The sequence below is a fragment of the Podarcis liolepis genome, assembly GCF_965112155.1.
Source record: "Podarcis liolepis genome assembly, chromosome: 4".
Classification (NCBI taxonomy): Eukaryota; Metazoa; Chordata; class Lepidosauria; order Squamata; family Lacertidae; genus Podarcis; species Podarcis liolepis.
Window position 1 is genome coordinate 30216858 of NC_139558.1, and position 26893 is coordinate 30243750.

The window sequence follows — 26893 nt, forward strand, 5'->3', positions numbered from 1 at the left end:
GAGGCAGAAGCCCTAAGAAAGGCTATCAAAACACGTGGCACCCAAATATATTCCCTAATTCACAAGCTGAAATTCCTGCTTGATGACTCTCGAGGCTCCTTCCAACTCTACAACAGGAGGGCGGGAAAGCAGTAGCAAAATAAAGGGAGAGAAAACAAGGAAAAGAGGCAGCTTGAAAGGAGAAGCAACAGCGCTTCTACCCCTTTACCATTTATTTATTTTTAACAGAAGGAGGAGAGAAAAAGGAAGGCTGGAATTAATTCACAGGGGCAGCAGAAAAACTCACAAGAACAGAGGAGCTATGAGAAAGGGAAGAGAAATTTGGCTGAGGTCAATGGCAATGGATCAACTCCTGTTTTCTTGATACTAGTGGTGCATTTCCTGTTCTTGGTCACCAGGTGGCAGCCAGAACCCACTCAACAGCCCTTTGTCCAAAGAAAATATATTGATTCAGCACCACCGCATGCTAGAGATGATCAGCAATTTAGCAAACAGAACTTGATTTTTGCATGTGCAATAATTAAAAAGAAACCCAAGTTTGGAAACTTATTCTGGCATTTTTAAATGCCCTAAATGTTTTGTCAGAGGCTTAATGCTGGCCAGCTGGCATAGATAAGACTCCGGGCTCCCAGCCAGTTCCAAACTATTTGATTTATTTGACAAAGTTCAAACGTACATCTCCAGCGTTACAATTAGCGTCCTTCCCTTGTGCGCAGTTGCTCCCTCTAATCTTACTTCCTCCTTTTCCGCACCCAGCATGCAAGTCTGCGAAAACTCCTCCCCTTACTTCCTCTGTGTACAGCATGACTTGTCCCAGGCTCATCCTCCTCCCCCTCTACGTCAGACTGACTATCAGACGACAAGCTGCTGATAATCTCTTTAGGCTCTCTATAACTGCTGGTTTCTGTCCTTTCACCTTTTCCGTTTGCCTCTCCCTGACACGTTTTCTCTGTTTTCAGGGATTCTCATCATGATGTCCATGTGCAGCGAAGTCCATGTATACGAATACATTCCTTCAGTCCGGCAGACCGATCTCTGCCACTACCATGAACTCTACTATGATGCGGCTTGTACCTTGGGGGCTTACCACCCGCTGCTTTATGAGAAACTGCTGGTGCAGAGGATGAACAGAGGCTTCCAGGAAGATCTGTACCGGAAAGGAAAAGTGATTTTGCCAGGGTTCAGGTCAGTGAAATGCCCTGGATGGAAGTGATTCCCATACAACACTAAGAAAGGATATTTCTAGAACAAAGTGCAATAAGGTGCTGCTGTCGTATTAATAAACAACAAAGAAATACTTGAAAAAACCCGGATCTTAGACCAATCTAGTCTTGAGTCTATAAACTGTAATTAAGTAGCAGGCTTAGGGGAAGTCCTTGCTTCTGAGGCCTGAGTATTTATTATTGCTTTGAAAATAGGTTTTGGGGTTTGTTTTGGGTTTGTTTTTTTTTTAAAAAAGGCTTGCTTTTTGAGAGATGCAAACTATGGTGAAGGTAAAATACTGTGAGGATATATGCCAGAAATCATCAAGCAGTTATACCACATGTGCCCAATTGCAGTCCTTTAGACAAGGCAGATTAAACACGAAGCCTAACCTAGTGAAGCAGTCCTTACAATTAAATAAAAGCAAACTTCGGCTATATTTTTCACAGCATCTTTTAAGATTTTCCTCTCTTCCCTCTTATAAAAAGTGCCAGATGTTTACTGAATACAATGAGCCATGTTTTCGTTTTATTTAAACTGTTCTGGTGGCTGAGCTTGGAACCCTAACCTTAAAACACTGGTGCTGGACTCTTTTAACATGTGTTAAGACATATTTGGTCAAATACATAAATTGGTAGCATGCACAGGAAAGGTTGAGTAGAAGACCACCACCTGGCTGTTTCAAGCATATTGAAAATTGTTTCCGTGCCAACGTGCTGGCACCAGTGTCCATATTAGAACAAATATATTTTCTGACCTTTTATGTGGGACTGAATTGCCACACATTCATGTACGCAGGCCTGCAGGCTGATTCTCATTCATCATGCCATAACAACTCCCTCCAAACACCCTCATGACAGCTACTGTAGTCAGGATGAAAAGTCTTACCTGCAGATGAGCCATCAAGGGAGTAGGTTGTTGTGTGACAATCACAACCCACAAGCAAACAACACAGCTTATCTTTAGAAAGCAGTTGCTTTCTAATGCTTTGATTCCTCTACCACCTGTGTGGATGTGTCAGGATGCTGTCACTGGCTCCCGGCAGTGGTTGCCCAGGAAAGTATAAAGACAAGGAAAAATGTCTTACAGTCCTTTTTTATTCCAAACTTTACAAAGAGAGGCTATAGAACCCAGCCTCTTGGATAATGGCGTTGTCCCAAGTGAATCTTCACACACCCCAATCTCTTCCACTTCCTCATTCATCATCATCTTCTCTACAGGTGTCGCTAAGTGCCCTCTGTCTTTGAGCTCTTTGCTCTCCTACTTTTAAGGCTCGCTGGGTTCTGGGAGATGGTGGGTTTGGAATGCTTTCTAGTGACATGTCATCCAGGTCTCCCATTATTTCTCAGCTTTTCCCCTCATCTGCCTCTGAGCTGTGACCTCCCACAAACCCCCCGTTGAAAATCTATACTATCTTCCTCTTCCTCCTCCCTGGAAGGTTCAGGATGGGGAGGCGGTCTCCACCGTTCTTCCTCCTCTGCCCAGTCCCTGACAGGATGTTAGACTAGAGATCTTCAGCAGCCTTTTCCATTTTAGTTTTCTTTCGCTGCCCCAGAGCCCAGTTGCAGCGCTATTCAGGGAAAAGTGTCAGGAAGAAAGGTTGGGGCAGAGGTCTTCTGAATGTTCACTACCACTGCAGTATTTATTGGCAAGCCAAGTCAGGGGGAAGCGAGTGAACAGAAGAGAGGAGCTTTGGGGTTGACAGAAAGTAGTAAGAAGAGAAGAGGGAATTCATCAGGTTACCTTGTGAGCCAAAGATGCAGTGAGATGCCAAACCCTGTAGGTTCTTGTTGTTAAGAGCGGAGAGTCAAAATTCTGGCCCAGAAATATTCAAGCAATGCTTCTGCATTTGCAACTTTCCCTTTCACCCCCACCCCCAAGTTTCTAGCAATAGAAAGCAAGATCCTGATTCTACTTCTAGGTCTTAAGAATGTAAAGACAATTTAGCTGGATCAAGCTTGAAGGCCTATCTCATCTTGCACTCTGGTTCCAGCAGTGGTCAATTAGATGCCTCTGGGGAGGTTTGCAAGAAAGGCATAAAGGCAGTGGGCTTCCTCTGTCGCTTGTCCCCAGCCTCTTGACATTGACAATATCTCCAAACACAGAGCATTCATTGGGCTGCTGTGTCAACCTGCCTGTGTGTCACTTATCTGCCTGTCTAATCTTGTTTCCGAAGGTGGTGTTCATCTTCCACATCTTATTTTTCCCCCAACGATATTTTTTTTAAAGTGATGAGTTCCATAATTTAATTCAAAGGAGGATGGATCAGGTCGCTCCCTTCAGGCCTACGTAAGACTCCTGTCAAATGCAAACTCTCTCTTGCAAAAGACTGCTGAGCACCAACAGAGACGTTCTATAATCTTTCACCTTGTCGCCGTGCAAGGATAGCCCTCCAGGTGTTGGTAGTGCAGCTTCCTTCCTTCCTGTTGGCCATGTTGGGTGGGGCTGATGGGAGCTACTGTCCAACAACATCTAGAGATACACGTTCCCCATCCCTGTTGTGTTTGCTCAATCAGAAGTATCCCAGTAAAGGAAAATATAGTGCACATATCTCATTGCTTAGGCTCTTAAAAAAAAAATTTACGCAGCTGGGTTGAGAGAGAAGAGAGTTTGCATCTGTGCTTGTATACATATGTTTCTGCTGTATTCTTAACAATAACCACCTGCCTGAGGCATAATTCAATTTAAACAAATAATTGTGTTGGGTTCAGCATAATTTAACCATGGCTTAGCTTAACATCCTATTTGTTTCAGTGGAAGCTAAACTCATTATTGCTAACACAGCAACACACACCAAATACTGGATCATAGGAGTCAATTCCTAGGGGCCGAGGTCTCTTCGCCACACCCCATAAAATATCGGAGGGGGCTGGGCCCCACCCAAAGTTGATGGGCATTGCCATTCATATGATGTGTGTGTGTGCCATGTCATGTGATCCATTATGTGGGGTGGGGCTTGCCTAGGGGCCCCAGTATTATATTCAAGTTGGCACCCCTATACTGGATACTTTTCTGAACAGTGCCATTTTAATCAAGTTTTATCTAAGGGTTCAACTGCTTGCACATTTCTTCAAGAACCTTAAATTAGTGGTGGCCATGTGGTATCTTCTTAAATGTAACTTAGAAGCGCTGCTTGTCTCCAAACTGAGGTCTAGTACAAACCCAGGGATGCCTCCACAGATCCTGAGTCAACCTTCCAACAAAGTCTGGTTTTCCCTCTCGCCATTTAAGTTCTCCTAACTCAACCACCTTCGCAATCGAAACTGCAGTTGTTTATTCCACTGACTTCAGCAGGGTTTGAATTGGAAACTTTAAAAATATTATTATCGGTTCATCTTCTGTTAAGTGTTCACTTTGCAAAATTCCACAGATGAAGAATAATGCATTTTACTTCAATGTTGAAGGGAGATGAGAGGGGAAGAGGAAGAAACAGGAGGGGAACTTCCGGTTTTGTTTTTTAAAAGTTGCAAGTGAAAGAAAGAAAGCAAGCATTAGCAAGTGATAGCTGATTGAAAGTTCAGACTGTTCAGTTTAAGACAGTAAATGAATGTGTATTAGATGTTAAATAGAATTTTGTATGTTTTTAGGCCACCTTATTATATATATATATATATAGATATATATATAACAGTGCATTTTTAATCTATATCAGAATTATAAATGTTCAGTAAATGTCTGCAACTCCTACTTGAAGTCAGTGAGAAATCTCACTTTAAAAAAGTATGAAGTCTGTTTAAGCCTTTGCTTATTCTTCTTTTTACCAGTTTAAAAAAACAAAAAGCAAGGGTTGCTGGGGGAAGTTAGTTTTGATTGGCATAAATATGTTGAAAGCTTCACACTTTCTCTGCACTGATGGCTGTACAGTTGAAAAGTTGCACTCAACACCTTGGGTAACGCATACTTGTTTTCTGTTATTATTATCTGTCATGATCTACACTTTCCACTGTGAATTTTTTAACGTGGTGCTCTCTTAATTTTTTATGCATAACGCCTTCAGAGGGTCACTTTGAGGTGTTCTCATGTTTGTTACAGGGAAATCGATCTATGAACTGTTGAGCCAATCTTTGTTTTGCTAGCAAAAACAAAACGTTCATCTCTTGTTGTTTCTTCCACTGTCATGTGTGACTTGGAGGCATGGCCAGGTACTTGCTTCCCCTTCTCAGTTTTCCCCCTCCGCTTGCTACCAGAGTTACTCGTGTTGAGTTCAAAAGCACTGAATGTGGCACTGGGCACAAAATCCAGCTTCCAGTGACTTTTACCATTTTTTTTTTTTTTTTAAGAGGTGCTTTGTAGCCTGTGTGGCTGGCAAAAATATCCCACCAGTGTTGAGTATTGCCTCCTCCAAACTCAAGAGAAGTCAGAGGCAGTGCTTAAAAATATATATTATAGGAGCCTAGGGCAAGGCTTCAAGTACCCAGTTTTCTTCCTTGCAGAATCAGATTAAAAATATGGAAATTAAGAAAATCATGCACCCTTGTTTAATTAGCTGACACACAAATCACAGTATCCAGCTTTTCTCTGCACAGAATCCAGATTGTTTTGCAGGCCAATTTCCCCCCTGCACATATTCTTTTGCTCAAAGGTAAGTTCCACTGTGTTCAAATGGATCTTGCTCCCTACAGGTGCATATAAGACTGCAACCCTCACATGGCACCTGGGAATTAAGCCCCATTAAACTCAGCGAGGCTTACTTTCAAGTAGATATAGGATAGTTCTGTCAATTAGCCTTGTGGCAATCGCATGGCTAGTTGGGATATGGGAAGTGCCTAGTTTCCACTGAATTGCGTAAATAGCAATCCTAACTCCACTTATCTTGGAGTAAGCCCTATTGAATTCACTAGGACTTACTTCTGAGTAGGCTTGGTTAGGGTATGGCCACAACAGCTCTGCCCACCTCCCACGCCAGACAAAATACTTAAATTGTGACACCCTAGTGCCGTCGAGTAGGCCCTGTGGCGGTGTGAGCTCTCATCCCTAAGTCAGAGGAAACATTTATGGGTGTTACGCTCATCATGCAAAAATATTTGAAGTGTTAGTAATGAAAGCTGCAAAATGCTCCACACTTGTTAAAAATCACCCTTTCTAAAGTGGATCATTAAATATAAATGGAGGTTTTTGAAAATATTGCGCTAAATAATTCTTAGTACTTGAAAAAAAAGTCTAGCTAGGAGTTGTTCTTTTGATTTTGTTCAACAAGACTTTTCTATCCCTAAATTGAACTCTGACTTCATTAATTTCAGAGTGCCTTGTCTTGGACAGATTGCGATGCATAATTTTCTTAACAAGTTCCCCTTCTTTCTTTCTTTCTCTCACACAAACCATACTAGGGTAGTTTTACATGTGCTGAAATTGAAGACAGACAAGGTTATGACTGGGCTTTCCACGTTTTCTTCTTAAATTTTTTGAAAGTTCAGCTGCTTACATGGCATGCAAAATTGGAGTAAAGATCAAGTGCACCTATGGAAGGAAGGATGGAATATAAAAATAAATGATGATGATTGTATTTATTTATTTATTTTTAAAAAGTAACCAACCTCTTTCCCTCCCTTCCTTATACTTTGCAATTTGAAGATAAAATACTGAAAATGGCGTGAAATTACAGGCACATTTCAACAAATTTTAAAATCTCATATAGAGACATTTGCCTCCATAAAACTGCAGCTTTCTGTGCAAAGAGAACATCTGGATTAACTGTTTATATAAGTACCTCATGTCTATTGAAAGTTTATTTAAATAACTACCCTGAGCGCTTTTTGATGAAAGGTGGTGTATGAACTGAGTAAATTAAATAAAAATAAAATGCATTTTTATATCACAGGTTTCCACTCTGTAACATGGCAACATAATTTGAACCTCTGTTGTTACATGGCCAGCTGTGTACATGCCTTATATTCACACATATCATCTCATTTTCTAAAGCTGTAGTCGCCGAGCTACTCAAATAGAAGACTGTGTACTTTTTAAATAGCCTTGAGAATTATTTTGTATGATAATTTTTTAAGTGAATGTGCACTCTTCAAGAAACGAAAGCTTGAGATTTTCCAGGAGTCGCATTTTTAAAAACAGTGTTTGTATACATTTTAACACTTTTGTATTTTCTATTTTGGTTTTATATATTTTTATGTATGCACAGTGTACAGATTTTTCTTGTAAATAAAGTTTGTTTGTTTTTTTATTTGATCGGATGCATCAGTATCTCATTATTTAACATGAGGGGATTAAAATGTGTATGTTACAAAACAAATGATGCCATTAAGGAACTAACTGCACATGTAGGTAAAGGTCCAGTCGTGACCGACTCTGGGGTTGCAGCGCTCATCTCGCTTTATTGGCCGAGGGAGCCGGCGTTTGTCCGCAGACAGCTTCTGGGTCATGTGGCTAGCATGACTAAGCCGCTTCTGGCGAACCAGAGCAGCGCACAGAAACTCTGTTTACCTTCCCGCTGGAGTGGTACCTATTTATCTACTTGCACTTTGTGCTTTCGAACTGCTGGTTGGCAGGAGCAGGGACCGGGCAATGGGAGCTCACCCCGTCGCAGGGATTCAAACCGCCGACCTTCTGATTGGCAAGTCCTAGGCTCTGTGGTTTAACCCACAGCACCACCCGCGTCCCCTTAACTGCACATGTAGCACCTGGTATATAAAGGCAGTGTGGTGTAATGCTTAGAGTGTTGGACTAGGACCTGGGAGACCAGGGTTCAAATCCCCATGAAACTCACTGGGTGACCTTTGCCCAGTTATTGCTTCTTAGCCTATCCTACCTCACAGGGTTGTCGTGGGGATTAAATGAGATGGGGGAACCATGTACGCCACCTTGAGCTCCTTGGAGAACAAGGTGGGATATTAAGTACAATAAATACATATACATTCCAAAAATAAGCTTAGTCTCCAAGCTACTTTTGATGAATAGCCTTGTGAGAAGTGACCTATCCCTGAGACCTAATTTGATTCCCTCCTGCCACAAGTTACAGAACGGGGTGGGGGGGGGTGGGGAGAGAGAAGTGTGAGCAAAAAGATCTGTAACTGCTAAGGCATACTGAATTTTTAAAAAACTACTAATGCACAGACCTCGCAAGGGAAGCTCTGTGTTTAAGAAGGCTTCCACAAGCTAGCCTTGAAGGTTTCCTAAGACTGTTGGCATCACAAGACTTTACAGCTACCTGGTGTGCTCAAAAGGCATGGATAAAGTGTACCAGATCTTGTGCTCCTCAAAAAGACCTGTCTGGAGTAGAAGTAAAGTCCAAATGGGTAAAAGAACACCATTTCCCTCAGTAGAGACCTAAATGATCTAGGCTTATTGGATGAACATCATCTCACTCACTCTGCCTTCACAGCTCTTAACATCTTATAATCTCTACTTCCATGGCCTTAAATAATACATGGACATGATCATTCCGCCAAGCTATTCAGAATGGATAACACACACATGCTTAAAATTACAAGGAAAGCCATTCCCCACCCCCCAATAATTTTTACATGGTCTTTAAAAAGATAAAGGCCATAGCTTCTACTTTTCATGTTGCGCTAAATGTAAATGTCTACATTTTATTTCTGAGTACATGCAACTGACTGGTTGTTCTACAGTACTCTTTGCAGTAGGAGCTGTAGTACAAAGGTTAATTTGAAGGGGCACAAGCTTTTTAAATGCCAGTCGTACAACCTGTAGCCCCAGTCACTTTTTCTGAGATCTGAATGGCTCTGCAAAAGGTCTTCAATCCATTCGTTTGTCATCAAACATTAAGAATACCTAGGCTGAACCCAATTAGAATACCTAAGCTGAATCCATAGTCAACTTTGTGATTGTACAAGGTCCTAATAGTCCATCTTTACAGACTGTGCACACTTACATACGGGTTTCATCAACAAATCTGATGCCCAACAAGTCGCTATTAGTCAACTGCTGATTTATCATTTCTGTTTGTGAACTTATAATTCCGCCTATGCATGAATGTCAGAAGCAGTAATTCATGAATGCACAATTTTAAGTCAACGCCATGTGTTTGAGATAGTGGTGGGAACCCTGTAGCCCTCAAGATGCTCTTGGGGCAATCCCACCCACCATCCCTGACCCACCATTAATGCTGGCTGGCAAAAACAGGAGTTGAAGTCCAAGAACATCTGGAAGTTCACAGGTTCTCCATTCACTGCTTTTAAGAGAGAATCTATGAAGGGTGTTTCTGGACTGCATCTAAGCCAAATGTTTCCACACTTCTGCTTCCAACAATTCAGCCAACACTTTATTGATTTGTTGCCTGCCCTTCACCCGAAGGTCCCATCATAAAAACACAACGTTAACAATAACAGAACAACTTGTAACCATAAAAAATAAGGCGGGTCCTAACAGTATATACCCGAAGTGTCCAAATCGGTGCCTCTTCAGCACCTTCCTTCAGAAGCCAGATACACCTCTGTGGAGATGGAGTTCCACAGCTCAGGGGTTGCCATGGAATGCCCTTTCCTGGACCGCCACCCTCCCCCATGCCTCTGAGGGTAGAGACACTACCAAAAGGGCCCCAATCTGAGCACTTGAGCTAGTCTGATGGAAAGAAGGCAGTCTCTCTGATATTTGGGACCTCAAAAGGCCCCTCTGAGGAGAGCACTGTGCCCTCTCTCTATTCCCCCAACAAAACTCGCTTGGAAGGTGTTTCCCCCTAAGGATAATGTGGATGCAGTGGTCCCACATTCCCAATAATGAAGACTACTGAGAATGGCAGCTGCTGGCTCTTCCTTCCACCAACACGGTCATCATTTGCCGCCTTTCAAATTCTACTGCCCTTCTTATTTTGCTGCCCCTAAAATTCTGCCATCCTAGGCAGCTGCCTGATGGTTAAAACGGGGTCTGCTCCCAGACTGGGGCTAGATATGAGTGCCAGGGCCCTCTAGTGACATCCTAGACATTTTTCTATATAATCAAGGATAGCTTCAGAAGTGAGCTATAAAATAAATATGGAATTGTTTCCATAATTTATATCTCAACCTTTGATGCGTAAGCACACTCAGGGTGGCTTGCAAACCTCCAGATACATTTATAGCCATTATACCAGCAGTTAATTTATAATAAAGTGGATTCCGAATGTTTTCATTACGCATGCAACAGACATTATGCTGTATTTGTGACGCTCTGTTACGTTTTATCGTTTATTTATTGTTTGTAAGCTGCTTTGAGATTCGTTTGAATCAAAAGTGCCATAGAAATATGATCAATCAGATCAAACATTGTGACAAGCTCACTTTAAACTTAACTTCTGTGCTCTAAGAAAAAGCAGCCTACCCCAGGGCGGACGGTCCTCCTAACTAAGGCAAAGTTTCCTTGAAAAATGTCCCTAAGTAATTGTTGGCAGACCCAAGGACTTCTAACATCCAGCTTGAAAGAGAACACTTTACCTAGCTCCTTATCCAACAATACTATGTCAGAATTATTTAGCCAAGCGAATTATGATTGATGGATACAGAATGACATATGCCCACAGGCCAATCTTCAAGTCATCATTTCAACATCCAGCTTCAATTGGAAATGCATTTATTAATGGCAGCGTTTGATAAACAAGTTTAGAATACTGTTTCTGTAAGGGAAAGTAAGGTTCATTCTAACATTCTAATTCTACGATTCTGTGTGTAAGAGAGAGGGTGGGAGAGAACTAGAGGAGGGCAGGGAACTTGAGAACTGTTCCCCATGAACATTTATTATTATAATATATTTATTTGTAGCATCAGTATAGCACACTGAGCAGGGATACATCATCTGGCCACAGTTTTCTTCACTATGATCAGAGTGTGGTATTCCTATTTAAATTATAGCAGTTATTTCTAATTCTGAATATACTAAATATGAGTTAGTATACACAAAGCAATGTTTTCCTTGTTCCTTTCTTTTGATGATGGATTTCCCTGAGTTGTGGGTGGGAGGGAGTCTGCAGGACTATTTATTGTTGTTTTGGGAATGATAGTAAGCTGCTTCAGAGGTAATGTTTGCATGGGGGAAAGGTAGTCTGTTCTCACGTCAGCACAAATTTGGAAGATAAACAGGCAAAGACTCCTAAAAGTTTTTAAAGACTTCACGCACTTTTAGTCCTGCCATTACCTTGGGATTCATCTTGAAGGGTTAGAATGTAAATCTCCTTGAATGATAATGTTGAAAGAACAGTTTGTGTAGGAAGGATGTAACAAGTACAGCCATCCTGTGTGTGTTCTTGTATAACTATTACACACATCTGTGTGTTTTAATGTCAATTACTGTGCTTTCAGAATCAGTTTTACACGTCTTGGAGATGGAAAAGGAATAAAATTATAAGTGTGCTAGAAAAGAGTCATAAAGCCTGTAGGCTGTGGGAAGCAGCTAATTGGGTTATTAAATAGTGACTTAGCCACAGGCTGTCACACTATATACAAAACGAAAAATAACAAAAATACAGAATATAATTTTAAATTACAATGACAGGCATCAATTGATAATAGCAGCATTTAAATATGAAATGCCAAACTTTTAAAAAATTAATTCCACAGACTATTAAAGCCATCACATTTTACAGCCTTGGTAGTTTTATAAAAATTGTCACGGTCAGATTAATTGAAACTTCTATTATAGCTCATTATGAATCAATCATCCTTTCAATCCAGGCCAGTGGTTGCCAAATGTTTTTGCCCCCCATAGATCACTTGAAAATTGCTGAGGATCTTGACGCACAACTTAAATTATTATCATTCTTTTTTATCTGGTTATAGCAATTGTAACATGCTGTGCTGTGCCGTGTGGTTTTTCAAATTGTATTTTCATTGTTTCTTAAATCTGGCCCTACTCATCATAGTCGTAGGCATGCCTTAGATTTGGTGTTTACCTCTGCAGACATGGGTGACCTGAGACAAAGTCCCAGTAGAACAAAAGAAGTGCCATGGTCAGATCACTTCCTGGTGCAACTAGACTTCTTCGTGACCCTTCTCCTCCACAGGGAGCGGGAACAAATTCAAATGGTCTTTCCCGCCACTTAATGGATCCAAATGCTTTCAGAGAGCACATTCCAGCATGAGAGCCCTACACCTTGCAGTTAGCTGCCTGAATGGAGTGGAGAAAATGTATTTTTCCTCTGTAGTTGTACAGAAATACATATTGCACCCTTATACATAAAGTGGTACCTTGGTTCTCAAACTTAATCCGTTCTGGAAGTCCGTTCCAAAACCAAAGCGTTCCAAAACCAAGGCGCACTTTCCCATAGAAAGTAATGCAAAGCGGATTAATTCGTTCCAGACTTTCAAAAACAACCCCTTAAACAGCAATTTAACATGAATTTTACTATCTAGCGAGACCATTGATCCATAAAATGAAAGCAATAAACAATGTACTGCAGTCACACAGTCAATCAGTAGCTGAACTGGGTTCCATGCAGTCACAAAAACAAAACAAAAAAGAGCCACAAAAATGCAAAATAAATAGCAAAAACAGACAGACCTCAGCATAACACTCAAATCGGAAATGTGGCACTCAAATCGGAAGCATAACACTCAAAACAGAGCACGTTCAGCTTCTGAAAAGAGTTCTCAAAGCGGAACACTTACTACCGAGTTTGCAGTGTTTGGGTTCCAAATAGTTTGAGTATCAAGGAGTTTGAGAACCAAGGTAGCACTGTAAAGGGAGGGGATCTTACATCTAAAATGGGCGAAGATGATGGTGAAGATGAATATGAAAGGATGAATTATGCAACCTTTCTCGTTGTATATCTCACTCTTCCTTTCCCCCTCTAGCTCTTACTAGTCTTTTTATTGTATTCCTCTTGGTGGAAGGTTGTCTCGGCTCATTAGTATGAACTTACTGTGCAGACTCCAAAGATATGTAAATATTACATAATAATGAAAAAGAGATGAGATCCCAGTGGCTACTGCTTTAAATAATATATGAGGTAGTGAAGCATTATTTTCCTTGACTCTGACAGAAGAATTATTCTTACCAACAGCTCCTGGAAGTCTACATCCCATTTTCAAAATATACTTGCAAACCAAATGAAAGGGAGAGAGGAAATGAGGAGAATATAGTACAGCAGGTTTCTACCACCGTTCTCCTCAGAACTGCCACATCTTTTCAGCGAACTGTTCGCATTTTTAAAAAGAATTATGATGATTGGATAATTTCTCTACATCTTGCCATCTTGAATAAGACTACAGGTTGCTATTGTTATTTTATATCCTTTTTACATTAGCAGTAAGATGTCGTGAGTAAAAATATGCTCTAATGTTTGTAAAATCCTAACATGCTGTGTTGAAATCCTAACGTTTTAGAACCAGAAGTGAGGTAGCTATTTTTAAAATTCTTATTATTTATTCAATTTGTATAATGCCCTTCATATGAGGATTCATAGCATAAAAACACAAAAATACATAACGTAATGAACAAAACAGTACCCTGCAAAATGATGTTCATTAGATCTTTCCAGTATATAGATTTAAATATAACTTAACTGAATTCTGTAGGAACAGTGTGATAGAAATAGCTAACAGCCCACTCCTGTGAGCCATTGTACTGAGGCAACAGTTCACAGGTGTGGCTTCAAGGTCTCAGCAGTGGGCTGGAGCTGAGGACATGGTCTGTTGTACTGTAACATTGCTGAGTGAGCCCAGTCTCACCACAAATACGGAAATAGATCTAGAAAGAAACTCACTTGGACGAATCCTAAGTTTCCTCAAAGATCCTAGAGCCAAACAAGAAAATGCTTTTAAGAGGCATTCCCACGAGAACCAAAGAATATTTCTACAAAGAGTCACAAGAGGGCACCATTCAAGGATGACACTTTTCCACTGGCAAGTTAGATCTTGCCTATTTAAGCATGTGACATGCTGACATGTACCTAATTTTCTGAAGGTATATTATTTAACATCACAATGTATCCCTAATCTGCAAATGGTGAATTCAATGCTTTTGCTCTTGGGCAGGGAGAATGACACAAGAGACTTCCATGATGTTCAGGGAAAACAACAAGCATGGGTCTGCGAAGAGGCATTTTCCCAAGTTTCCGAAAGTCAGTACAAGCACTTATGATGACAAAGATAAATTTCCTATTGTGGAAACCCCCGTGGTGTGAAAAGAGGTGATTCAGAGAGATGAGCACAGCATACATTACAAGCCTGACGCACAACTCTGACAGTGTTGCAATATCTTAATATATTAGTGGGAGAAGCCGCAGCGTTGGCCTGTAGGAGTTATCTTACAAATTCCATCAGTAGCTCTGGAGCAGGAAAAGGGGAGTTTTGCACTGCACAGAACTCCCACCACCTCGCCCATCTCCCTACCAGTGAGGAACAGAACCCCACCTTCAGGGAAGCTAACATAGCACCACCACCACACCTGGTGAGTTGCTTCTCGTAGCTACATCACCTCACCACAACCCTTCTTTTCAAGGGCCAAGAAATGGTCCCTTGCTCAGTGAGGGAAACAGTGCACTTGAGCAGGTTGCTACTACAATTTCCCCCAGAATTGCCAAGACACACAGGATGATACTGAGATTGCCATTCTCGCCCATGACACGTGCTCATCAAGGTACAGTCCCAGCGTAAGATTCCATCCCTAACACTTTTGTGCCAATTCATCTAGGAAAGCAATAACAAAACAAAACAAATGTTCTCTATCTCACTTTAAAGAAATCCATCAGGTTGCCTATTCTAAAGGCAATGAATCGTTATTAGGTCTTAGGGTGGTTCACAACCTAAAAGTTACAATGTTGAAAGTACAAAATTGATTATGAAAACAACTAAAACAGTTAGCAATACTAATGTATACAAACTAATACAGTGGAACCTCGGTTTTCGAACGTAATCCGTTCCAGAAGATGGTTCGACTCTCGAAACATTCGAAAACCGAGGATCAATGGGCTGGCTGCAAAGTCAATGGGAAAAAATGAAAAACGCACCTTGGAAAATGCATTATTTGACTTCCGAGGCATGTTCGAAAATGGAAACAATTACTTCTGGGTTTTCGGTGTTCAGGTTCCAAATTGTTTGGCTTCCGAGATGCTCGAAAACCGAAGTTCCACTGTAAATACATTCCCCAACAAAAGCCCCTAAACAGTATCCCAGATGACAAATACAAAATACATATTAAGATATGATATTTAAAAACAAAGAACATCGCCTCCAAAAGAAAACAAGACCCACCCATGTTAAAACCCCACCCCTGTTAAAACCATAATTTTAGCACAAGGGGGCCAGCCCACGCCCTCATTCCACCCCCAAAACTCTACCCCCAAACTGCTATTAATTACTAGTCAAAATAACTATTGAGCTTATCGCCCAACTAAAGTAATCTTGGTTGTCCTGTGAGTTTTAATCTATTAACTGTGCAATCCTATGCATAACTACTCAAAAGTCGATCCCATTAGGCAGAGCGAGGCAGCCACAGAATAAAACAGCAAATTGTTGAGCACCAGCAAAGGTGGAAATTATTTACCTTACCTTGGGGGGAAAGTCCTCCATTTTGGATTTTCTGCTTCAGATGCTAATAACTCTTAGTCTAAGTAGTCCTCAAACAAAGGAATATTACTTTGGGAGCACAGAAGTCATTTTCCGTTTACATAAGACACCTTGCCTTAACTGTAATGCTCACCTGTTTGTTCATAAGTATGTAGATGATTGGATTGCAGACGGTGCTGCTCTTTGCCAGAATAGATGGTATGACGCTTGCTACTGGGGACACCAAGCCTGGTCTACCGAATGTCGCAAGGAGAGCTATAACTCCATAGGGCATCCAGCAAATCAGGTAACAGATGATGGTCGTGATCACCATGAAGAGGACGTGGAATTCTCTTTTACGGGCAGAAGTCTTCCGTATTTTTCCAACCTGGTAAAAATTACATAGTGCCTTATTAGTAAGCAGTCCAAAATATCGCAAGTCAATTTAAATGGTCAGTAGGTGGGTTCCCACGAGGCAAGACACAGAGATAACAGCAAGAACCTTTATTGAACAAACAGAACTGAACAACAGGGGCAAAGCAACTGCTTATATACATTTCTGAAGGCCTGGGCCACTCCCACTCCCAACGTGATTGGCTGTCTAAACTTCCAAGCTGCGAATCATGACTCAGCGTTTAAGGGCCAATGGCAGAGGCCCAAATCCGGAAATGTTCTGTGATTGGATATCATGAATCGAATCAGAACACAGGGGCTCAGAATCCTTAGTCCAGACTCAAGCTCAGGCAAACACAGACCATTGAATACATAACAGTCAGACCCTTGTTCTTTCAAGCAGGACCACGCTTATCATTATGCAGAACAAGACAGGTGCCTCAGGCTGGCTTTTCTTGCAATTTATTGGCTGTTAACTGCTCCCAGACACTGGTTTTAAGCACCTCCACTGCCTCACCCCTGAAACAAATAAAATAAAATTGGATGTCACATGGCATCCGCAAAATGCCTGGTACTCCAGATTGCTTTTAATTAATAAGCTTACAGGGCAAATCTTAAGCATGCCTGCTTGGAAGCTAATCCCATTGAATTAAATGGGGATTACTCCTAAGCAACTGTGCGTAGGACTGCAGCAACATTTTCTGTTTTGGAGCACACTTTGGCATGGAATTCCTTTGAATCAGCTGCTCTTCGCCTTGGAACGCTTTAGAATCTGAGCAACGGATGGTCAGACTTGGCTGCCAAATAGATCCCCAGGGCACTACTAAATGGTTATGTGTGTGTGTTAATTGCTCAGTTTAATTTGAAAGGGAAATAAAATATTCTTTAAAAGTTGTTAATATGGTCCCTCTCTAGGAGTTCTGTAGGTAAATGTCCTTGAAAACAGCTGCTGAAGAACCAATCAATCATCACGTGTGAATCATATTGTACTACTATCTCATACAGCTCCTAATTAGTGTTATGTAACTTCTAAGTCGATATTGTCAATTGGTAGCAACATTCTAGAGCCTGACAAGTGTGCGCAGAGCTCACAGATCAGTGCCTGAACAACAACCCTGATGTACAGAAATTGACTATCCCTGACTTGAATTATAGAGGTTACTCTTTGAAATGTCTTTAATAAATAAGATGCAATGTCTAAGTAGAGGGACTGCATACTGGTACCTATTTTTCTTTTTTATAAAAAAAAACAACTGGTACCAACTCAAGCAAGTACCGTATTTTTCACCCTATAAGACGCACCAGACCACAAGACGCACCTAGTTTTTGGAGGAGGAAAACAATAAAAAAAAATATTTTGAATCTCAGAAGCCAGAACAGCAAGAGGGATCGCTGCGCAGTGAAAGTAGCAATCCCTCTTGCTGTTCTGGCTTCTGGGATAGCTGCGCAGCCTGCATTCGCTCCATAAGACACACACACATTTCCCCTTACTTTTTAGGAGGGAAAAAGTGAGTCTTATAGAGCAAAAAATACGGTATGTTCATTTGCCCAGTACAATGGATGTTAACATTTCATACTGCAAACAGGAAACTGCTGCCTGAATGCTCACTCCCCAAACCATATATTAATATTTACCTTAAAAAGCTGCCTAACACCTAGGCTGACTCACTGTTCCATCTGTTTCTGTACTGTCTATACCAGGCATGGCCAAACTCTGCCCTCCAGATGTTTTGGGACTACAACTCCCACCATCTCTAGCTAACAGGGCAAGTGGTCAGGGATGATGGGAACTGTAATCCCAAAACATCTGGAGGGCCAAGTTTGGACATGCCTGCTCTACACTGACTGCAGCAACTCTCAAGGGTATCAGACAGGGAGTCTCTCCCAGACCTACTGGGAGATGTTGGGGATTGAACCTGAGATGTATAAAGCAACTGTTTCTGACTATCTGTTCCACCATCTGTGGATTCTGAGAAGGTGAAAGCAGCTACTGGTGAGGGGAGAGGCCAAGACCAGTCACCCTGAATGGGCTCACACTGTTGACTCATAATTATCGCAAGGCAAGCACTTTCACATCACACCTACTCTCCTCATGTTGGGCCTTCTGGGGTCGTGTTTACCAGCATCCATCAGAAGACGAAGCATTTTGGAACATCACAGAATCAGCTTACTTACAAGAACTTTTGTCGGTGCGTGACTTTCAGAATTGGCCTGAGCCTTGTTAAGAAAAGCAAGTGGTGACTGCGACAAAACGTTGCAGAATGTACTCTTGTTCAATGATCTATCTAGCCATTTCCCCTTTCAGGATATTCTAGTCCCACTTTCCCTCTGTCTCTTGATTATTTGTGCCTTCCTCACCCAAAGAAACTCAGCATTCCATGGCCACTGAGTAATAATGATGATGATGATGATTTATTTATACCCCACCCATCTTGCTGGGTTTCCCTAGCCACTCTGGGTGGCTTCCAACAAAATATTAAAATACAATAAAACACCAGACATTAAAAAATTCCTATCATCATTGGATTGGGGGGGGTTGCCTCGTGAAGTCTCCCCCAACTATTGTAATACTTCTGTAAATCCCAGGGTTCTGACAACACTGTAAACCCTACGGTTTACTGCAAGTATGCTCCCTCTTGTTTCTGAGCAGTCTTATTTTAGCGACACAGCCATTCTAACTTGGTACCCAAGTCTGTTATATATGTAAGGTTCTTGTTGTGTCTGAGGCACTATAGGGCACTATAGAGTGAGAGGCACAGAGTAAACAAGTCTTCAAACTTGGCCTGAATTCAGTGTTTGAGCGCTCACAGCGAAAGCGGGCAAGCTACAAGCAACATAGCTGGGCCCCCTTACAAATAAAGCTCGCAAGAAGAGTTCATTACAGAGGCACAATTCCCTCTGGGCCCACCCAGAATTCTGCATTTGCCCTGAAGCAAAATAAAAAAAAATCCATTTACCCACAAACCAAAATAGATGCATTTATCCCCAGAGAGACATAAACTATCAGGATGTCCCAGGGTTGGGGATCCTGTCACAACGCATTCATCCAACCAAAGCTCAAGAAACAATGAAGTTCCTTCCGGGTCTCCCATCCCAGCAACAACTGGTTGCCAAGTAAGATTATACAAGCTCCTTTAAACAGATGCAATCCTACGGTGCTTCCTTCTGTGTCTGTATTCAGCTACTCCCTCTAAGGAAAAGAGAGGCTTTCTCTGATGCGCCTAAGCATGTGCCTCCAGCAAGACATCCCTAGATTCTTTTTGACAGGTGAAACAACTGCAACAGGTCTCTAAGGGAGATAAAAGTGAGGAACACAAGGAAGCCATCAGGATTCAGCTCAGATAGCCTCTGAGACCTGAAGCAGCAGGTACTATCACAATAGCTTTAGAAAGCAGAGATGAAATATTCCAGGTAAAAACATAGCCAGCATGAGACAACCACCAGCTTTCCCCCCATCTCACTGTACAGCAGCTGTTAGACTACAGGTGAAACTCGGAAAATTAGAATATCGTGGGAAAGTTCATTTATTTCAGTAATTCAACTTAAAAGGTGAAACTGGAAAATGAAGTCAGCATCCCCATAAAGCTCGTCTGTGGAAGGAAGCATGAAGTGCCCCAAAATCTCCTGGTAGACGGTTGTGTTGACCCTGGACTCAATGAAGCACAATGGACCAACACCATTAAGTCCAGGGTCAACACGGCTGTCTACCAGGAGATTTTGGAGCACTTCATGCTTCCTTCCGCAGACGAGCTTTATGGGGATGCTGACTTCATTTTCCAGCAGGACTTTGGCACCTGCCCACACTGCCAAAAGTACCAAAACCTGGTTCAATGCCCATGGGATTACTGTGCTTGATTGGCCAGCAAACTTGCCTGACCTGAACCCCATAGAGAATCCATGGGGCATTGTCAAGAGACAGATGAGAGACATGAGACCGAGCAATGCAGAAGAGCTGAAGGCTGCTATTGAAGCTTCCTGGTCTTCCATAACACCTCAGCAGTGCCACAGGCTGATAGCATCCATGCCACACCGCATTGAGGCAGTAATTGATGCAAAAGGGGCCCAAACCAAGGACTGAGTACATATGCATGCTTCTACTTCTCAGAGGTCCAATATTGGTCCATTTACAATCCTTGTTTTGCTGATTTCATTTAATATTCTAATTTTCTGATATTGTTAATTTGGGGTTTTCATCAGCTGTACGCCATGATCATCACAATTATAACAAATAAAGGCTTGACATATCTCGCTTTGCATGTCATGAGTCTATCTCATATATTAGTTTCACCTTTTAAGTTGAATTACTGAAATAAATGAACTTTTCTAATTTTCCGAGTTTCACCTGTATATCCAAAAGAGAATATTTCCATTTAAAGGAAATGTCTTTATATTAACAAGCAATTTGTGTGTGGTAGCAGGTAAGGGTTCCTAAGATGACATGAAACATTGAGAAGTTAAGGGGTCGAGGGCTTTGAGGTGAGGAATCCTCATCTGCATTTAAGCACAAGTTCCAATATTGCTGCCACTCAAACATTAGAAAGTTCGAACAAATTTCTTTGCTTACTGTTCTGTGGGTAATTTTCCTGTGGAATTATTGTTCTGCCCCTTTAGCTCTTTACATAAATTGTGGCTAACAGGTACAAGGAAGTATCATACTGGAAGCATCAGCAGGAGTTTATGGCTTGGGTCAATGGCATATAGTACACAGACAGAAGTATAAAGCCAGAGGAGATGTCATTTCCTAGTACATGGAACATTAATGTGTTATTTGTGCATTCTACTGTGAAGAGTGGCACCAGACAGAAAGTCCCCTTTCCTTTAGTAAGAAACAACCCCTAGAGAAGACAACCTCTCTTTGCATTCAGCCAAATACAGTATACAATAAGAAATGGATTTCCTTATTGTTGTACACATCCAGATATTTTTTTAAGTGCACAGTATACACGAGAGACTTCTAACAGAAGTAAAAGGTTTTTTTAATGAATATGGAATTTTGAAATGGCTAACTCCACAATTCTAACCAAGCCTACTCATAAGTAAATCCTAATCCTGTTGAATTCAACAGGGCTTACTCCCCAGTAAATGAGGTTGGGAGTACAGCCTTAATTAACAATTAAACTCTGTTGTTAAGAATTCTGTGCCACATTCTCACAAGATACTGTGAGTGATTTCAAATTAAGATGTACTGAGTAGCTCTACTGAAATCTGTTATTTTGGCTATCGCCATATGGAACATGGTGCAAATAGTTGTGTACAAAATACACACATCCGTTATAAAGGCTATACACATGTTTTAATTCTAGTTTTGCCCTTTTTAAAGGCAGTTTAACAAAGTTTATGATTTCCCTTGAAATAAACACCATATGACTTAGCAATAAACAATCCAGAATAATCAGTCTGATTATAGTAGATCCTAATGTCCTACAATCTTGTCTTTGAAATGTTAGAGCGCTTTGTGAATACTGTAGGTTCCTACTGGGCAAATATTTAATTCTTGAAGGTATTCAGGTAATAGCTTTTGCTCTGACAGGAATCCTCCAGGAGTTAGCTCCTGAAATCAAATATATCATCTAGCATTACTCATAGCCCTAATTTCAAAAATCTCATGCAAAGGCCAACCCTGATTACTCAAGTACTTAGAACCTGACTAAAATTGGACTCTCGGGGCTTCAAATGAGAAAAACATCACTGAAAGCCAGGAGATGTCTACCATACTGAAGAATAAGTAAAAACTGAAGACTTCTCCAGACAATCAATACATGCATAACCCTTCCAAATTTTGTCCTTTGCGTGAGAGTTCTCCAAGTTCTAATTCTAAAGCAACATCACAATATCCAGCCAACACCTAGCATGTGATGGAGCCTGGGAAAGAGCAGAGCATAAGCAAAGTTTAACTGCTGTACATGTTTTTGCAGAAATTATAAAATGCAGGAGTAGCTGCCATGGTGCCCCTCCAGACGTTGCTTGACTACAGCATCCATCATCCCTCCCTACTGGGTTTGTTGGATGGAGTTGATGGGAGTTGGAGTTCAAGAACAGCATAAATCTCATTAATCAAGGTAGAATAAATTAGGCTGCAATCCTAACCCCGTTTGGTTCCATTGAAGTGAAGGAGTTACTTCTCAGTAGACACTGTAGTAATTAGCAGTGCAATCCTAAATAACAAATTAATCACAAATACTGTCAACTCGTCAGATCCGTGAGGACAATCAAAAGGTGCCTGGTTCATTAATGCTAATCAATCCTGCAGACAACCCTTAATGATGCTGAAGTTGGTCCATCCATTTACAAATTAGGTAAAACCATCTTATTAATGGAGAGCAATGGATAATTACCAGTTCAATTCATTATTCAACCTAAACCTTATTTTCAGTCAGTTCATCAGTGTCCAAGACAGATAACCCCTATTCATTGATGGAAAGGTTTGATGGTCTGGACTTGGTGAGTTTACCTGTCATAGAAGATGCTATTGTTACCCTGTCTGGTCAGAGGAACAGCCTAGGTGTTCTCCTGGAGCCAAGTCTTTTCTTCATCTGCACTCAGAACCAAACTGCATGAGTTTACCTTCAAGGCCAGCATATAAATATTTGAAAGAAACCAACAAAAGTTTACCCTGAAGGAGCAGGAGATAAAGGATCTGCTTTGGATTCAGATGGAGGCAATCCCTGGAATCTCCAGGGAAGGCTGGGAATATTCTGTGTCTATCCCATATTCTGTGGGATACTGTAGTAACTGTCAGTCAACGTAGACAGTACTGAGGTGGATGGACCAAGAGGCTCGCCTGATGTAAAACAGCTTCTTGGAATCACAGAATTGTAGAGTTGGAAGGGACAACGAGGGTCATCTTGCCCAAACCCTACAATGCATTAATCTTTTTGCCCTATGTTCCTAGAAAACAATTTATGAAGACATGCAGCTCTGCTACTGAGGGAAAGTAGCTATGGCCCTGAAAGCTTCCTAGATAGGAGACAATTGCTCTCAAAGGAGGATAGGATAGAACTGTAATAAACATAGATGCCACTAAGTATAGGGGACTTGCTCTCAAGTAAGTGCGCAGAGGATTAGGGCCTTCGAATATGAAATGAGAGAAATCTACCATCTTTGAAAGCCTTCAATTCATTTTTTGACGTATGTATATTAGAGGGCACGTATCCGAAACGCAACCTTCCTCAGAGATATCATATAACGCCTGTGACGCACTTACCTGTTTGACATCATAAAAGAGGCGGGCGTAGCAGTATATCATCACTGTTACGGGGATGACTAAGCAGAATATGAAGAGGCAGATGATGTACGACACTGACTCTGGTGTTTCAGAGGTCCATCGGACGGAACAGCTGGTGCCTGCCCGCTCGAGCCCGTAGCTGCTCCAGCCAATGAGAGGGGGCACAGTCCAGACCAGAGAATAGAGCCAGGAGCCCCCAACTCCTAACAGAGCCTTTTGGTAGTCAGAGCCACGTTTACTGGTGAGGGTGCTGTAACGTTCGTAAGACAGAATGGCCAACGAGATCAAAGACACAATGCCTGCAACGAGAAAGAAGTGGGGACAAAAATAATTAAGAGAATCACTTTGTGTTATTTCATATGACGTAAAGACTTAAAGGGCAGAAAGCGAAATACCATTTTCTGCATGATTAGAATGTCAAGGGGAATTATTATTATTATTATTAGTTAAATTTATATACCGCCTTTCAGGGCGGTTCATAGCATAAAATTACAATATAGAAAACACAAAAATACATAATAAGAACAAAAACAAACCAATAATTCCCCCTCAATAGGAAGAAGCTGGCAAGGCAGACAAGGTCAAGTAACACATTTTATTTTCCGTTTTCCCTTCTATAGACACACAAAAAAGCATGACTGAACTTCAAACTTGACATTTATTACAGCGATGTCTCCCTCCACTGAGAATAATTTTGCAAAATTCACCCCAAGCTGATTAGGGAACTTGACTTCCTGGTCTCCATTGATCTTTATGGTCACTTCCTCATCACCAAAGGACATACAGATGCTGGAACCAAATAGTACAGTACAGTACAGTATAGTAAATAAAGTATAGTACAGTATAGTATAGATCTGCTTTTAAAGCTTTTGGCAATCTCATAATTATTCAAAGAAAATATTCAAAACTCCTGCCTCTGTCTCAATGGAAATACATTCCCTTTGGTAAAGACAACTGTATCTGAATAGATTTTTTGTAAAGTCATGATGACTGCTTTAAAGCAATTTCCCAAGTTTTCATCAGGGCACAGGACAATATCCCTGCCAGCTGGTCTGCCAGTGAGAGTGCTGGCAGGCAAGTGAGAAAGAATCAATGGAAGCTGCACTCAGCTTTTCATGGTCATCATTTGCTCACTCATCCCCTGGGGGTTAGGAAGAAAAATGACAGAAGTGGGCAGCTGGCAATCATTCGGTGGTGCCAGGAAGCTTCTGGGAGCATTAAGAATGCGGGCCTAAGTAAGCAGATGACTATGCTATCCTCTGATGACCATGGCCCTGAGTCAACCATTTATGTGTGACTGATATTCTCAGGAGGATACGGACTACAGAAGATGTGGGTCCTATGCCTATATCTTCCTTTTCTGTGGGATGGCTTGTGCTAGTGTGGGAAGTAAGCATACAATCCGCCCAACCCAGATGGTTTCCTCCTACAGGCATGAGTGGAACAGCTTGAGTTCTAGTCTATATTATTGGGGTTAGAAGTCTACTTTCTTAATGGCAGAAAAGTATTGTGTGAGCATATGAAACATTATCATCTTTGTATCTTATTACTGGGTTTCACTTCCATGAGTCATGAAAGGAGGGGGGCTTGTCTAGATGTCATCATTGGGTTCCTCTCCAAGCCTGTGATTCGATATCTGTAAGACAGGGTTTCTGCAAAGAAAAAGGGACTGCCATAGTGGTTAATCTTAGTGTATTTTTGGTCTTTGTTGGAAGCCACCCAGAGTGGCTGGGGAAACCCAGCCAGGTGGGTGGGGCACAAATAAGTTGTTGTTGTTGTTGTTATCCAAACCAAGCCTTGCCCAAGAACATTCTGACTTAGGTTAGCATCTAGACACTTCAACCTTCTGAAGTTTGGCATATAGAGCAGATATGTCTACAAGTAAACTCAGAAAGTGTTAGGCAAGATGGCCTCACCCCCCTTTATCTTATAATGGAAGACTGGGGTCAGCAATGGGAGGTTTCTGGGAGAGATCCAACAAAGGGGTAGCAGCAAGCTGTTCAGTTGCCAAAATGGAGCACAAAAGATGCTTGGGAGGAGCAACAGATGTAGCAATGGGACCTGCAACTTTTCCAGTTTGAGGGAGGGAGAGCTGGGCTCTGAAGGGTGCTGTCCACAATCAGAAGCTCCAAGTGATCTATCATTTGCAAGGCTGTCCCCTACAGACTGCAGTGAAGGATCAAATATTTGAATGTAGAATTAAGAAAGCTGTGAACTACTGTTAAGGTACATGTTCTGCCCTGTTTCCCCTCCTTTGACAAGTATGTATAGGAATGCTCCTTTTATTTTTACATGGCAGAGAATTCAAACAGTTCCCCCTTTGTGGTGTGTTCCAGCAACAGATGTTATCATGTGGGCTGCCAAGTTCATGCTTTGTCTGTGTCCTGGACACAGGGATAGATTGAAAGATATGGACATGGGGCTCCCACCATAAGAATAAGTACAATGGCCAAAGTCGGCTACAAATTTACTAGAAGCTAATTTTTAATCCACTAAATTGAAACAAAGTTTGTTTGCTTGTTTGCACTGAAATGCATATACAATGACAGCAACATTGACATTTACACACAGCTGATGTGTACATGGGTGAGTTGGGGTTGTCCTCTGGTATATAATGAGAAGTTGCTGGTTTTTTTTATAACAGGCAGACAAGAAGCATTTGGAAACTAGCAGGGTTTGCTATGGATTATACAAGTGCGTAATTGTAGTGTTGTCTGCAAATCAATAAATGCTGTTGTTTATTGACCTGGAAATCGTTTAATGATGCCCCAATTACAAAGGCATTGCCACCTCCACATAAGATTTGTCCCCTTTGATGTTTAGGAAAATACCAATGTAAACAGCCAAGACACGTCCACATAGGGGAAGAGAAAAAGAAAAAATGCTTATCAAAGGAAAAGCATTTCACTAGGTATGCCAAGAAATTTAGAGGATTGTGCTTACAGAGAAAAAAAGAATGTGGCTTCAATTCAATAGTGACTATTTCCAAGTGATGGAGACAGATCTGGATAACAGCTGGATTTTATATTTTAAAAAATGGAAGAACCACCACTAAATGTTTCTGCATCCCAGCAGTCCTCAGAACAATGCCAGGCGCAACAATACACATAGAAGAGAGGCTAGTCTATTATTATTATTATTATTATTATTATTATTATTATTACTACTACTACTACTACTACTACTACTACTACTACCACCACCACCACCACCACCAGTGCAGTAACTAAATGCAGACTCTATGAGGATGGAGAAACTGTGACCCTCTGGGTGTCGTTAAGAGTCCAGCTCCCATCAGCTCCAGTCAACATAGGCAATGGCCAAGGAAGACGGGAGTTATAACCCAACAATTGCAAAGCAAGAATCTTCCTTTGATGGGCAATGCCTGATGACATATGATGTCATCATCTTTCTACAGACTTGAGGAATAAGGTCATCACCCCTCTTAATGTCCATTCCAGGTCATCCAGTCACTGCCACAGTGTCCTTTCTCTTGGCAGATCAAGATGAGCAGGTGACAGCAAAGGTTGCAAGCTGGGGCAATTAGAATAAGATTCACTATTTGACTATTGATTCAAAACCCTAAAATGTATTTTATATCATTCACTTTTATAATTTTATATAATTCACTTTTATAATTTTA

The 26893-nt window shown here is 41.3% G+C and overlaps 2 protein-coding genes across 20 annotated transcripts in view; one reads left to right on the forward strand and one right to left on the reverse strand.

The window, feature by feature from the left end:
• The window catches only part of ST6GAL2 (ST6 beta-galactoside alpha-2,6-sialyltransferase 2), an 81887-nt gene extending 67471 nt beyond the window's left edge, over nt 1-14416 (forward strand). For 7 of the 19 annotated variants that reach the window (XM_083501496.1, XM_083501482.1, XM_083501493.1 and 4 more), the window contains 2 exons: nt 960-1185; nt 14121-14416. In XM_083501496.1, the coding sequence (XP_083357622.1) occupies nt 960-1185; nt 14121-14226 (332 nt within the window). In that variant the 3' untranslated portion in view covers nt 14227-14416. Of the gene's footprint in view, nt 1-959; nt 7384-14120 lie in introns of those variants that run through there. The other 12 variants (XM_083501491.1, XM_083501492.1, XM_083501488.1 and 9 more) reach the window with 3 other exon arrangements.
• Nucleotides 1-26893, reverse strand: part of LOC310706186 (parapinopsin-like) — a 49892-nt gene that overhangs the window by 5848 nt on the left and 17151 nt on the right. The window contains exons 3-4 of the mRNA XM_083501583.1: nt 23230-23549; nt 15787-16020 (exon numbers count right to left, since the gene is read on the reverse strand). Coding sequence (XP_083357709.1) covers nt 15787-16020; nt 23230-23549 — 554 coding nt within the window. The remainder of the gene's footprint in view (nt 1-15786; nt 16021-23229; nt 23550-26893) is intronic.